The sequence below is a fragment of the Camelus ferus genome, chromosome 32 (assembly GCF_009834535.1).
Source record: "Camelus ferus isolate YT-003-E chromosome 32, BCGSAC_Cfer_1.0, whole genome shotgun sequence".
In the NCBI taxonomy this organism is placed as follows: Eukaryota; Metazoa; Chordata; class Mammalia; order Artiodactyla; family Camelidae; genus Camelus; species Camelus ferus.
In genome coordinates, this window is record NC_045727.1 from 17,769,136 (window position 1) to 17,784,699 (window position 15,564).

The 15,564-nt window shown below is 52.5% G+C and overlaps 1 protein-coding gene across 4 annotated transcripts in view; it reads right to left on the bottom strand.

Moving 5' to 3' along the window:
* Positions 1-8,229: 8,229 nt before the first annotated feature.
* CMKLR1 (chemerin chemokine-like receptor 1) overlaps positions 8,230-15,564 on the bottom strand; it is a 44,177-nt gene continuing 36,842 nt past the window's right edge. For all 4 annotated transcript variants that reach the window (XM_014551907.2, XM_014551905.2, XM_032471410.1 and 1 more), the window contains exon 2: positions 8,230-12,275. In XM_014551907.2, coding sequence (XP_014407393.1) covers positions 11,175-12,272 — 1,098 coding nt within the window. In that variant the 5' untranslated portion in view covers positions 12,273-12,275 and the 3' untranslated portion in view covers positions 8,230-11,174. The remainder of the gene's footprint in view (positions 12,276-15,564) is intronic.

Sequence of the window (15,564 nt, forward strand, 5' to 3'; positions counted from 1 at the left end):
CAGCCTATAAAGGCCTGTGTAAACCCATAGACAAGGTTTAGAGCTTGGAGTGTTAACTCGTTTAGGCCTGCGGGTGTAATAAACCTGAGTTCTCCAAATCTGTGAGCACTGCTTGGTCTCTCGCTCGGATCCAGGTTGCTGTCACTATTGAGCTGTAACACCGAGCTGTAACACACTTTTCTGCAACGAAAGAAAAGCTGCTACTTTTCCAGAACGGGGGGTTGTAGAATGAGAAGGAGAGAGGGATTCGGGAGAGAGGGCTGGCCAGGTATTTGCTTGGTTTCCCTCCTTGCAGCTGTGCTCTTGGTGCACAGAGGACGAGGGGGTTTCTCTAGATCACAGCCCCACCTTGGCTGGTGTTCTCAGCACCCTCAGTTCTCACGTGGTGGGGAGGTCGGGTGAAAGCAAGCAAAGCAGCCGTGGGACAGGACCAGGTGACCTTCACACAAGCTGGGATGCCTCATCTCAGTCCAAGCCCGGAGGAGGGCACGGTAGGGGGCGTGGGGATTTATATTCGGGGCAGCCAAACCCAGGGCGAGACCATCTTCCCACAGTTTTCTGCTCAGACATGCAGGACCAGGGAAGAATGGAGCCATTTCTCCGCATCCTCGGGAGCTCCAGTCTCCTCCACGCTCCCGTGAGACCATCAGACCAAGCCCCGCCCTCCACGTGGCCAAAACCAGGCCAGGAGAAAAGCAAGGGAGGTTGGATCTATTTATCGGGGAAGATCCCTACCTCTGGAACCTGTATAACTATCATTTGGCCCAAAATGTCAAAACAGGGTTAGATTAGTTCTCTAGGGCTGCTGTAACGAAGTACCACCAACTGAGTGGCTTCAACCACAGAAACACATCATCTCCCACATCTTCTGGAGGCTGGACGGCCAAGATCAAGGTGTCTGCAGGGAAGGGTCCTCCCCACTCCTCTCTCCTTGGCTTGCACGTGGCTGCTTCCCTGCTGGGTCTCTTTATGGTGTCTTCTCTCTACATGTGTCTATGTTCAAATTCCCCCTTTTTCATAAGGACACTATTGGATTAGGACTCACCCTAATGACCTAATTTTAACTTGCTCACCTCTGGAAAAACTTTGTCCCCAAAGCAGGTCATGTGCTGAGGCACTGGGGGTCAGGAGTTCAACACGTGAGCTTGGAGTACACAACCCATAACGTGGGTGAAGCTTGATTTGGGGGGGTTGTTTTGTTTTGTTTTGTTTTTTTGGATGTTTATAAGGAAAACCGGATCGGCTCCAGACAAAGAAACTACATTTTCTTCGCACACCCAAATTGCAGCAAGCATTCACTGTGCAACCCCAATACATAATTTAGGCAGATTTGTGCAGCCTCCTGAAACAATGGCCTGGATTAGGCACGGCCCCCAGAGATAACAAAACAAGTGCAGGCTTGTAACTCCAGTAAAAGGAAAAAAAAAAAAAAAAAGGAATCAAACATTATAACAGCAAAAGCCGGCAACTTTGTAATATTTTCCAGATGCTGCGATAAGCTCTTGACATGGTTGTTTTATTGACTCCTCATGCCACCCTGCAAGGCATCTCTACTACACTCTCAATCTTATGGAGGGGGAAACCGAGGCTCAGAGAGGAAATCATTTACCCAATCATGTTGGCCGGATTTCAGTGCCTGTGCATGTGATCACCACCCCGCACACCCTCCCCTCTTTCCTGAGCTGGCTGACCTCTTCTTAAAACCTCCAAAGAGCACTTCCTTTTTTGGGGAAGGGGAGGGGGTGAAGCAGGGACCCAGAGGCCAGGCTGGTGTGCAGAAAGCTCAGATTTGTCAGATCTGTAGGTTCAGGGGTTTTTTCCTTTTCTTTTCTTTTTAATTTAGTGGAGGTGCTGGGGATTGAACCCAGGACCTCGTGCACGCTAAGCACATGCTCTACCACTGAGCTATACCCTCCCCCAAGATCTGCAGGTTTCCTAGGGCTTGGGGGTCAGGCTTCAGAAGCTCAGCTCTACCCAGCTTCTCCCAAGAGAACCCATCAGGGAGTCCCAAGAACAGTAACGGCAACTCTTTTAAAAAGGAAACAGCCTAAATGTCCATCAAATAAACTGTGGTACTTCTACTGGGTCTGCAAGGCAATCAGTTGAGCAATTAATGCTCTACAGAGGAACTCTGGTTGACATGGATCGATGCGTCTGAACCAAAATGTGAGAAAGAGACTGAGCTATTGAAAGGAATAGACAATCACATGGAAGAGCTGGGCTTGAGGACACCTGGGCTCTTGCCCTGGCCGCCCCCCCCCCAACGGATTGTGGGGCTCATTTCCCATCAGGGATCCAGGGATCCTGACTATAAGGGTCTTGTCAGCTCTGACATGGGAAGACTGAGCAAGCTATTTCCGTAGAACTGTCTGTATCCTTGAAGATGCTGTGGCCAGGGGACCAGGATGAAGTTTGCAAGCAGGTGACGTGCCTGGGAAATCCAGGAACCAGAAAGGGGTGATGTTTCCGATTCCAGCAAGCTGCAAAACCATTGCCGCTCTGGTGAGCCTGATACGGGAGCAGGGAACCCTCACTCCAGTCCCAATTTCTTGTTCCCTCAACCTCTCTTGGTTCTTGCAATTCTGCCTTTAGCATGCCGTTCGTTTGGGCTAAGCCATGCCATCCTTCCCTGCTGTTCTTTCAAAGGAAGGAAGGAATATTGGATCGGATCCTGGCTGGCATCCTGGCTCCCAGAATTAATCTCAGTTCAGCAGAGCAGCTCCCAGCCAAGACGTGAGTCTTCTCTAACTCCTGAGAAGTTCAAGGCTTTGTAAAAGAAAGCCTTTCTCTCCCTACTATACTGATGTCTCTGTAACAGCGTGTGCCTATTTCTTCATTCATTCAACAAAATATTGTGAGCACCTTTTGTGCTCTGGGTTCCGGGGATACAGAGATGGGCAAGGCGGACAGTCTCTGCCCTGATGGAGCTCACCGTCCAGCAGGGGGACAGACTTAAGGCAGCTAAACCCAGGAATGTATAGAATTATTCCAGACGGCAATAAGTACTAGAATGGGTGTCTGTGTGGTTCTGGGAAACTGGACCTCTTTGAGTTTCAACTTCTTCATCTCTGAAGTTAAGGAGCTCTCACCCTTCAAGCTTCTAATGAGGAAAAAAAATGGGATGATGGATGTGAAATTGCCCGAAATGCCATCACGAGTCAGTCCTTCCCAGTAAAGTACAGGAACCCGGGCATCATAAGCTGCCTGCCGTGAACCCGGGGCTCACAGCCACCAGCCACCAGCCACCAGCCAAGGCTGAGAGCAGCCCTTCCCACCTCCCCGTGTGTGCCCCTGCTCTGCAGCACCAACACCTGGGAATCGACTCATTCAATTCGATTATCCAGATGTTTGCTCTGTAGGTGTCAAATGCCTGTATAATGGAAGCCGGGGAAAAGATCATCCTGGGTCTGCCCCTCCCAGAGCTGGGCATCTGGAGTCCAGAGACACTTGGGCATCAGGGAATAATTATCTGGCTGCACTCACGGTAGCGTCACCCAGTGCCCAGCACAGACCTGGAGTCCAGTGGATTGCTCCATCCACGATTCCTAAGTGGAAGGATAAACACAGGAAGTTTGCGGTCATGGCTGTACCAGCCAAATCCTTTACAGAGTCCTGGTCCGGAAAAGAACTACAGAACAATAGGAGTAGGGGGAGGAGGAGGAGAGGGAGGGAGGCATCTGGTTCCTTTGTCTTTCAGGCTGCAATTAATCAGGCAAAGGCCAAAGAAAAAAGCCAAGGGAGGGAGAAACACTGAACGGAAGCCTCCTTCATTTGTGACTGCTCCTGATAGAACAAGGGAAAGAACCGGGGCTTCTCCACTTCTGAGCCAGGTGACCTGGGGCCTCAGTTTCCATGTCTGTGAAATGGGGGATTTCCCAAGTTCCATCAATATGGGGGAAAAAATGTGAAATGTGAAATAAAGCCTTTGGAAATGGTGTATGGTAAGAATGACTGTTGTGCAACTGGGTGACAATGACGGTGACAGTGATGATTAAAAATAATGTCAGCATATGGCTCTTTCTTCACCCGTTTAACAAAATAGTGGGATCACCTTTTCTGTGCTAAGCACTGCTCTGGGTGCTAGGGGTACAGAGGTGGGCAAGATAGACACCGTCCCTGATCTGATGGAGCTCACCACCCAGCAGGGGGACAGACTTAAGGCAGCCAAACAAAGAAACAAATAAAACTGGCAGAAAAGGACCCTAATGAAAATGAAACAAGGGATCGAATAGACAGCAAATGGGGACGGGGGCTACTTTAGTTGGTGGGAGGGGTCAGGAAGGGAGTCTCTGAGGAGGTGACGTCAGATCTGAGACCCGGAGGAGGGGGCGTGGTCCCGGAACAGCGGATCAGCAAACGCAGAGGTGGGAACGGTCTTGTATGCATTCGCCTTGCTGCTGTGGTTGATCCCGTTTGCTTTCTTTTGAGGGCAGGTGGAAAGGAGTGCCTGGCTGGGGCGCAGCGTCAGATAAAGGTGGAGCAGGAGATGTCAGTCCTCTAGGGTTTTGTAAGCCATGGCAGAAGGTTTGGATTCTTGTGCTTACTCTGTGTTGGAAACTTACTCTGGCTGCTTCACAGAGAGGGGTTGTCAGAGGGCAAGGCTGGAAGTGGGGAGACCAGGGAGGAGGCAGAAACACATCTAGATGAAAGAGGGCGGTGCAGGTGAGCCCAGCACCTGCTAAATGCTTACATGCCCCATCTCATTTAATCCTCTTCGCAACTCCGTGAGCTGCAAATTCTTATTCCCCCCCATTTTACAGATGAGAAAACTGAGGCTTCAGAGGTATGAGGCAGCTTGAGATCATAGAGTTTTAAGCCTAGCTCCAACCCTAGCTGATATAAATGGCAGAGCTGGGATTCCAGTCCAGGCAGTCCGACTCCTGAGCCCATGGGATCCTGTGTCATAACCATCAAAAGGCTTTTGAGTTAAGGGACAGAGCTGGGAGGGTTCAGTCCTTCCTGAGACGCTGTCTACAGATGGACCCTGCAGGGACCACCCCTCTCTGAGTTGCTCCCTTGAATCAGAGAGAAGCCCCCAGACCTGGGTCTGTTTAGGGTGTCAATAGAAATGGGAAGTCATTCCTGCAGACACCATGAATTATTTTATTTTTAAAAATGCTTTTAATTGGGCATAACTTACTACCATGAAGTGCATCCATATATGTACAATAAGTGGGTTTTTATATATGAAGACAGCCGTGGACTCACCATCCAGGTCAAGATAGAGATCCTCTATCACCCATACCCAGGACAATTTTGAAGGGTAAAGTTTATGCCCCAAACACAGCCTGTCTCTGCGATATACCAGGTTTTCCCAAGATCTCCTGCCTCCCCCAGAAGGAAGACTCTACTAGAAACTCCCAGTGACTCCCAGATCCTGGGAAGGCCAGCACCAAAGTCCTTGTCAAAAAACTGAGAAGTGAAGAGGGCGGCTTGGTGAATGACCAGGACTCTAGAATAAGGGTGCTTTGAAGGTGACTCATATGAGCATTTCCACATATATCTCATCTCCCAGCAGTCAGTGAGGTAGGTGGTCCCACTTTTATTTGCAAAGAAGCCTCAGTTTCACCATCTGTTAAATGGGTGGATGGGAAGAGATGAACTTGAAGCAGAGTCTCTTCCAGACTCAATAATCCTAAGATTCTCAAGGTCAGGAGGAAGTGACAAGCCCACCCAGATGCCGTTGCCTCCCTCCAAATGAAACAGGAATCTCTCAGATTCCTCCATCCCCCACCTCCTCAAAATCGGACACCGGAGAGATCATATCCTTGCCATCCTCTCTCCTGGGAGGAGCCTCTTCAGAGGACGCTTCGTGTTTGCAAGTTGCTTTAGGGTCAAACAGACTGGGGCTTGAATCCTAGCTCTGTCACTTACCAGCTGTGTGACGCTGGGCAAGTCACTTCACCTCTCTGGGCCTCAGTTTCCTTGTCTGTGCGGGGAGATAGTAATGGCCCTTAACACAAAGATGTCTGTAAGGATTCAAAGAGATAATGACAGGAAAGGGCTTGGAAGGTGCCAAAAGCTTGGACGTGCGCAAGGAATTGTACCTACTGTTACTGATCTGATGACGGTTGTTGAAATTCTGAGCACCAGGTAAGTATTCTCTAGACCTGTGCGCTCTCTTCCTTCACCATCTGTCTCCTCACCCCCACTTGCCCACCATCAGCAGTAACTGGGTGATGTGCCTGAGGGTGTCTCCATCTCCCAGAGGCAGGGGAGACTTCTGGAAGATCCCACAGGTCAGAATTTGGTGACCTCCAAGTTCAAGTACTTGGAGTCTCGTCTGCATAAATTCCCCGCAGCCACCGCCCGCGATTGCTGCATTAATATGCCTCCGTTCCTCTTAGGTTAATATATGTATAATTTATAGGGCTTTATTATGTGCACAGAGGGTTCCCCTGAGAAATATAATTGTGCATTGGGAGGTAAATTTGAATAATATTTACAATTAATCTCCATCAATAAAGCAACGCGCCGAGGCCTCTGTGCAGCTGAAACGAGCCCTGGGTCGGTTTCCCACTAACTGCTCCCTGGAGAAAGCTTGGGTAGCTTTTCAGTATCTCTGGACGAGTCCACTTCTCTCAAGCCCTGTCTTGGCTCCCAAAGTCCAGACACCATCGCGCTCGCCTAGATGCTGCAGCAACCTCCCACCTCCCCTCGTGCCCCCGTCTAGTTTGTCCCCCCAAGAGCAGCCCTGGGCATTGGGCATCCTTCTAATATGCAAGTCTGAGCATCTCAAAGTAAAGACCCATCCCGCGGTCTGGCCCTGCCTTCTCTCCATCCTATCTGGTCGCTGCTCATTCTACTCGCTCTGCTGCAGCCCCCACCCCCATTCAGCCCCTCAAGGTCACTCTGTTCCCTCCCACATCAATGCCATCACCCATGCTGTTTTCTGCACGAAGCACCATCTCCGTCACCTTCTCCCCATCCTTCGCGTCTCAAGTGTCTCTTCCCCTGGGGAAGTTCCTTGGCCTTTGGACAGCGTCAGATCCCTCTATATGTGTAGCACTTACTGTGTGTGTTTTCCATTTAAGGTATTTTTTTTTTTTAATTGGCTGTCACTAATGAATGAGCTCAGGAGGACAGAGGCTGTGTATGTGCCAGTGCCAACCACAGGGCCTGGCAAAGAGGAGTATTAAATAGATGCTTGTGGAACGGACGAATGGGTGGTTTTATATAGAGATGGTTACAGAAGTGGCTGGGTGCACGAAAGGATGGCTGAGTGGATGCGTGCGCGAAAGGATGGCTGAGTGAACATGTAGATGGCGGTATCTGTCCTTGGGTGGCCAGATCACGGACTTAGGAGTAAGGAGTCCTGGGTTTCAGTCTCCTCTCTGCCACAGCTTACTTTGTTACCTTGGGTAAGTCACTACCTGTCTCATATCCTTGGTAACTAGGAAAATTAAATGAGTGGAGGAAATTTTTTTCAAGGAGCAGATTTCTTGGAGTCCAAAATTTGGGGTCTAGAAGGTTGGAAATCTCAGGGTTTCTCCTGCTGTCTCACAACATAGCTGTGTGACTTCAGACAGGATGCTTCACCTCTCTGATCCTTAGCTGGGATTCCACGAGGTGGGTGGGGAAGGCAAGGGGCGGGACCCTCCAGCACTGATCCCCACGCTTGTTTCAGTCTCTTTATTCAAAAGAAACTTTGTCCTCAGAATGAGGAAGCAAACAAGACCCCTGCTGAATTATTTCAAGGTTTGACAAGCGGCTTCCTGGATTCCCCGGTGCTGGATACCAGCCCCAGGAGCAATTTTCCAAAGCCAGAGCATCATAGGCGGTCAGGGAGGGACCGGAGAGGGAGGCCAGAGGCAGGAGGTGGGGACTCACTGACCACATCCATCCAAGCCAACACCACCTCCTTTTGCAGGTTTCTCAAAGGTTAGCTCTCACAACCTCAATTCCCTCATCTGTAAAATGGTAAAGGCCTGGGGGAGATAAGTTTGAGAGGTCCTCGTGATTCTGGCTGTTGGATTCTCTCTTCTCCCACCCATCCTGGCTCCTACGCCCTCCAGAGCTGAGTCTGGAGTCAGGCTTAAGGTAAACCCCTCCTTCGGCCAGCGCCGGGGTCAGTCTCCCCTTCTAAGCCCCTCCCTCTTGCCCCCTCTCCGCCTTCTCCTCCTCCTCCTCTCTCCCTCTGCTCCCTCTGCCCCCCCCTGCCCCCCTCCCTCCTCTCTCTGTCTCTCCATCCTCCCAAAGGCTGAAGAAGCTGGACACTCAGGCAGCAGACCCCATTCCACCGTTTACTACTGTGTGACCCCGAACAGGTGAGGTCTGCAGTCCGAACCTCCCTTCCTGCATCTGCATCGTGGGTCCGATGGTCCTCTTCTCCCACGGCTGTTCTGAGGCTGGATGAGATTTTGTGGCTGACACTTGGTTGATGCTTATTACATGCCAGATCCTTTTCTTCATTGGCAGTCCGTTTCCTCTGTGCATCTCTCCTCCCTCCCTTTCCCCCGCCCTCAAACAGCATGGTCTCTTCCCGTCCCTTTGCCCACAGCCCTGCGGCCCCTCCGCCCACCCACCCGCCCCACCCACCCGACCCAGGAGGCAGCACTGAGGCCCCATCAGCCAGATCCAGGCCCTGGAGGGAGTGCTCCCGGGCACAAAGCGTGCTGGCCCCCTGTGGAGTAATTCACATGAACAGACTTTGTGATCTCCACGGGGCCTTCGTACGTCTGACCTGCGGAAGGTCTCAGAAGAAGCTGTAGGGACAAGATGAAGGGGATGTCCTGGGTGCATTTAAGCATTTGATGGGAAACTCCAGTCAGAGCAGGGCAGCCAGAAAGAGCGGGCCCTGGCTCTGAGGAAAGAAACAGCTGGTTTTCATTCTGCTTCTGTTCGTCAGCTTTTCCAACGACAAAATCGCTTCCTGGCTCCCCCAGCCCGGCCTGGCGAGCACGCAGCCCAGGAAGAATGAGACAGCGAGCCCCAAGGAACAACATGGTCCTCCTCAAGCCGTGGATGACCATCTCCAGGACCTGGAATGCATCCCACTCCAGCTTGGGTCTCGGATGCTTCACCCGTGGAGATGGGGTGGGGTTGGGGGTGGAGGACGGGGATGCTGGGCGGTGTGTCCGGCCCCCTTCTCACTCTCAAACTAAGCTCAGATGGCTTGGAGCCATTGGAGGCCCCAGCTGGGGGTCAACTCAGAGCTGTCTCGTCACAAGCACAAGGACGGAACAGTTTGTCTCTTAATGAGGTGTGATTCCAAACAGTCCATGGCCTCAGGAAGTCGCTGGGCACTGTGTAGACATCTATTCATGGCATCTTGTTGGAGAATTGGCTTCACAGTGAAGAAACTTGGAAGAGAGCAGAATGTGGACACTTAGAGACCGAAGGGCCCTCCTGCTGGCCGCCTCCCCTCCCCCGCTCTCCCCGGAGAGCTTGGGGGCACAAGAGGTGGGAGCCATGGTGGCCAAGTGTGAATGGGAGCCAAGGGACCTGGAAGCCAAGTTCATTTTCTTTGCCATGTTGGGTCTTTTTCGAAAACTGTTTGCAAAGCTGACTTTAAAGCCCTTAAGATGTTGATATTAATCTGCTGAGGGATATGGAGATATTTATAATCAAAACCCCAAGCCTCTGCAGCCTTATTTCAGCCAGACAGACCTTGGTCCAAGTCCAGGCTCTAACGCAGACCGGCTGGGCGCCCTTGGGCAACTTACTTAAACTCTCTGAGCCCTAGATGCCTCCTCCATAGAAGGGAAGTGATGATTGTTCCTAACTCAGGGCTGCTGCGAGAGATAAATGAGATACACATGTAACGTGCTTAACATAGGAGTGCTAAATAAATGTAGGTTATCCGCATTGTCTACAATATTCTCAATAGATCCATCCTGCATAAAAGAAGGGTTTCTGGGGCCAGGCAGGGCTGGCTTCAGATGCTTAACTCTTAGCCTCTGGCTCGCTGTGTGACGTTGGGTGAGTGACTTCCCTCCGCTGAGCCTCTGCTTTGTCATTTGTAAATGGGACAAGGGCACCCTGCAGCATGGGGAAGTGGGGGGGCGTCCCAGATGAAAAAAGACAATGTAGCTACACACAGGAGATGCTCTGGGCCCTCGGGCCCCCTCAGCCCTGCGTCTTCGGGAGCACAGTTCAAGGAGCGAGGCTCCAGCTTCTGCTCTGAGCACAGGGACAGAGCACCTGACACCCCTTTGGCCCTTGAGGTGCTCCCAGATTGATTTTGGACCAGCCTCCAGCAAGGCTTTGAGAAAGGTGAGGAGGAGGAGATGTGCAACCCCCAGTTCCCCCCATTCCCTGCCCCCTGCCCTGGAGTATTCTGAGCACCTCCAGCCTGAGCCAGGGGGTTAGAGAAGAGGGGGGTGATGGGGTAGGGGCTGCCTGCCTCAAACCAGCCCCAGGGTAGCAAATGCAAAGTGAGATCAGGGCTTGGGCCAAAGGGCTGACATCGCTTAACCCCACCCTGAAAACAGCTAAGATCCAAAGCACTGTCACCCTGAGAAGTTCAAAGGTGAGCTGCATCAACCCTCTTCTTTCTCCGGCCCTTCCCCCCCGGCCCCAAGTCCTCACTGCAGTCCTGTTTCTCTTGCTCTCACAAAGAGCCCTGTGGCCCCTGGGGATCTCTTCTCTGTCTTACCAGCTGATCCGAAAGCCAAAAAACATGGCCCCAGGAGATCAAGCGCTCACATGTCGCCTCCTCCTCCCAGGTAACCTCGAACCCAGAGGAGTGGCTTGAGTGGCAGGATTCCTGGCCAGCTGTTGATATAAGGATGTGGGACGAGGCGTGATCTCCATTGCACCAGGTTTGCTCTGACCTCCTCTGCTCCCATCGGGAATGGACCTTGGAAAGTGTCTATGTTATTTCAGGGGAGTGCTCCGTAGGTGGCTTAATCCCTCTGTCTCATGTCCAACCCAGTTTGTGGCAGTGCTTTTGAGAATTCTCCCTTTTTCGTTTGTTTTGCATCGGTCCAGGCTAGCCTCCCAGAAGCATGGGAAGCTGGTCCAAGGCTGAGTACCATGGGTGCTCTGTCTACCATGACACTGAAAGAAAGGAGTTCCCGGCCCTGGATTCCCAGCTCAAAATACTGTTCAGCCCCATGCAAAATGCAGTGGGCATCTGTGGGTACCCAAGAGGCTCCTACCATGGTCCGGAGAATGCATCGCTTTGAGCTTCCAAGGTTGGGAGTATCCATTCGGGGGTTTCCAGGCGAGGCTCAGAGCATGCTGGTCTCCCTCTCATTCATGGATGACATCTTGGTAAAGCTCCTGTGGCTGGGGTAGGAGGAGTGGCCCGTGTCCTCACTCAGAGCATTGATGAGACGGGAGAAGAGGGCCACCTTGAACTTCTTGAAGTCCTGACCCATGAAGACGTACAGGATGGGGTTCATGCAGCTGTTGGCAATGGCGACGGCAGTGGCCAAGGGCACACCGAGGCTGAAGACGGAGCCCGACATGGCGCGGTGGTGGAGCTCCAGGAGGTACAGTGTGTGGTAGGGGCACCAGCAGAGGAAGAAGGTGATGATGATGGTCACGATGATCTTGAAGGGCTTCTTGGTCTTGGCCAGGCGGTTGTGCCGCAGCTTGTAGACGATGGTGATGTAGCAGGCAGTGATGATGAGGACCGGGATCAGGAAGCCACAGAGGAAACGGGTGATGGTCACCACCATGTGCCGGCCGAACCCCACAGGGTCCACGTGGCGGTGATCGGGCCACGAGGCAGAGCTGGCGGCGGACAGGCTGAAGTTATTAAAGCAGGATATTTTCCCGTGCAGGTGGGCCGTGTCCCGGAAGACGAGGGATGGGGAACTCAGGAAGAAAGCCAGGACCCAGATCACCATGCAGGCCATGTAAGCCAGCCGGATGCTGCGGTGGTTCTGGGACCAGACGGGGAGAAGCACAGAGATGCAGCGGTCGAAGCTGATGATGGTCAGCAGGAAGACGCTGGTGTACATGTTGTGGATGAGCAGGAAGTTGCTGATCTTGCACATGGCCGTCCCGAACACCCAGTGGTAGTCCATGGCGGCGTAGGCGATGTGGATCGGGAGGAAGACGTTGAACAGGAAATCCGCCACAGCCAGGTTGAGGAACCAGACACTGTTCACCGTCTTCTTCATCTTGAAGGCGGCGATGACGATGACCAAACCATTGCCCAAGAGCCCAAGGAAACAGACGATGCTGTAGACCACCACCAGGAAGATCCTGACCACCCTGCCTTCCAGGGGAGATAAATCCTCCAAAACCAGGATGGAGTCTAAATCCTCGGAGTACTCATACTCATCGGCGAAGGAGCCGTTGTAATCCTCATTCTCCATTCTCTGCAAGGGGAGGCGGGGGTCAACGGGGGAACTTTGGTTAGAACTGACTTTCAGAGGCTGACCAATACCAGCAAGACTGACAGTGTCCCCCACCCTCACCCCACCCCCGGCTCTGAGCAAGGCCAGTTGGATGGTTTAACCGTTTCTCACTTTGCTATTTTATTTATTTAACAAACACTTCTCTGGAACCTCCTACATCCTGGGTCCTAATCTACAGCTGGATGCATATAAACTCTCTTCATCCTTACAACAACTCCATGAGATCAGAAGGTTACAAACCTCCTTTTACAGATGAGGAAACTGAGGCACAGAGCGCTTAAGTCACTTGCCCAAGGCCACACAGCAGGGAAGAGGCAGAGCCAGGAGTCAGGTCCCAACTTCTGAGTCTATCCTCTTGATATTTTACTGCCTCACTGGGACCCTCCTCTTCCCCTTACAGTCTAGTGGGGGAGACAGACATTCATCAAAAACTCCTCAAATCATGGAAGAGTCGCAACGATGTTAAGTGCAATGAAGGAGAGGTGCGTGGTCCTGTGAACTTGGTTCCAGTCGTGTTTCTAAAGCCCAGCAGACAGCCGTGCTGACATCGTCCTGTGCTCCCACCCGGGCACGGTTCCCCAAAGGTACCCTTTGGAGAGCTGAATTCAGACCACAAGGGTGCCTCACTGTTCACTGTTATGGTGCCCAAAGCTCCCCAATGTGGGTCCCCAGTCCCTGCACACAGCTGGAAACACCTGCAGGGAAGAACGAGGAGGCAGAAGCCGGATCGAGGTCTAAGAACCAAGGGTTTGGGTGGACTCAGAGCCTGAGAGAGAATTCTACTATTATTACTCCCAGTTTATAGAGGAGGAAGCAGAGGCTCGGCGTGGCGCTCGGTGCGATGTGCCCGAGGTTACAGAGCTGGGAAGTGGTGGGGTCTCCTGAGTCCAGACCTAGAGCTAGACATGTCATCCCAACCCCCATCGCCCCCCACTCCCCCCAAGCACATCCTTAGGTGAAGCCTGATTCAGGGGTGGGTGCAGGGGAAGGTGCAGGAGAGAGAGTGTGGATGGCTCGATACAAATCCAGGGTGGGACCCAGAAAAAATCACTTCAGGCAGTGTTGGCGACCCAGGGGACAGGAAGAAGAACTGCCCAGAGGACCTACTATGTGCCAAGAACTATAATTCCTTCATCTCATCTAGTCTCCCCAGGGCACAGAGAACTTAAGTCACTTGCCCAAGGTCACACAGGCAGGGGATATCACTCCTGTTTTGGAGCTGCGGAAACTGAGGCTCAGAGAGAGAAGCACCATTCTTACCGGGGATTTTCTGGGCCCTGTGGGTACCAAGAATCGGATGCAGGCCCTGCTTTCACAACGGTCTGGTGGGGAGACAGACACAAATACATTCCTTGAGCACCTGCTGTAGGCCAGAGAGCGAAAATGGTACTTCACAGAGTCCCCATAACAAGCTTTTCCCAATTTATAGAAGAACAAACTGAGACTGGAGAATGGGCAAGCTTGGGAGGTCTTGGAGGCGGTGGTCGTGAGCCTGGTTCCAACCCAGCCTTGGCCGCCTCCCAGCCCTGTGGTTTTGGACACGTGATTGCTCCACTCTGAGCCTCAGTTTCCTCATCAGTAAAATGAGAATACTCACTACTACGCAGAATGGATGTACAGATTACAGGCAATCAGGAACAGGGAGCATTTGGCTCGGGGCTGGCACATAGTAAACCTTCAATAAATATTCAGTGGTAACATTACAGCCCAGGGGTAGACAGCTGAATTCTGAGCTGGAAATTGAACCCAGGACTCTGACACCCCAGGGCCCGTGCACTTTCCACCACCCAAGCTCTCCCCCTCTGACAGGTGGGCTCCAAACCAGATGTTTCAGCAAGACTGCCAAACGATGCTCCATTATAAATAACTTCAGCTTTCCTCTGTATCAATTCATTACTGGTCCTTGTTGGGCTTGAGGTTGTATTTTATTGCATAGAAGTCATCTTTGCTATGTATTAAATAAAAGCCACTTGGAAATTTCTGTTGAGGCCAGGGACTGAGAATTTAAACTTGGGTGTCACCCTACTCTGCAGCCTGGGAGGATGTTCCAGAGGTGCCCAACCATGGGTCCTCAAGGGCTTCGTGGGGAACCCGGAGAGAAGATGGGAAGGCTGTAGCTGCCCCCCCCCACTCCCATAAGTGGGAAAAATGATGGGTGTTCATGATAATAATGTACGTGCTGAGCATAAGACACCAAGGGTGTGACTTTAATCCCAGGAGGGGCCACCCACGATGAAGACTTGCCCAAGGCATCCAGGCAGGAGGTGGAGAGCCCACATGTGCACCAGGTCTGCAGAACCGAGGCTCCTGACCATTCCTCCACGCTGTCCCCAAAATCATCATCCGATGACAGCCACGGAGTGCATCCTTGAGGAAGGAATGAGCGTGTCCACGGTCCCTGCGCCAGGCTGTGCAGGATCCAGGAATGAGGAGATGGCTTCCCCAGGGTTCCTTCCCACGGGGGCTCACAATCAGTGACAAGGGACAAGACAAAGGTGGTGCTGTGACAGGGCAAGGCCAGGATTCCCCCAAAGAGCCCCGAAGAGGGGCATTCTCCAGCCTGGGCATCAGAGGCTTCCTGGGGCAGGCAGGATCTACAGCTGAGTTCTAAAGGTCAAGTGTGAGCTCAGACGGGAAGGCAGGAGGAAAAGGGGCATGCCAGGCCGTCTCCCTACCTACCGTGGGCCCCTCTTATTGGTTGATGTCTGAGCCCCCAGAGGAGGGTGAAGGGGAGCAGGGTCTCAGGACCCAGCACTTGGCAGCAGCGTCGGCAGAGAGTCGAGGGACACAGATAACGTCATGTCTGGCTCTCCCGCTGGGCTGGAAGCAGCCCAGGGTCAGAGGCCACATGTCTTTTCATTGTCGAGCAGGGTCTGGGGGGCAGAGTGTGGTGATGCCTGGCCTCGTCCCACCAGGAATGAGTCAGTGCTGGTGCACGTCCCTCCCCCTCCTGCCCCTTCCCTCCCGGTCCCTGAGCCCCTGGGATCTCCCTAAAGGGGGGCCTTAGTCACAGGTTTGCCCTCAGCGCACCTCCCTCCTGTCCTGAGAGCCCGTTTCTGCCCCCAGCCCAGGCGGTACAGCACAGTGGTCAAGGATACAGACCCAGCCAAGCTGCCAGTGTTCACATCCTCGTTCTGCATGAACTCCCTGTAACCTCAAGCCAGTCGATTATCTTCTCTGCACCTCAGCTGTCTTATCTATAAAATGGGTATGATCCAAAGGGTTTGAATGGTTGAGAGAATTAAGTCCT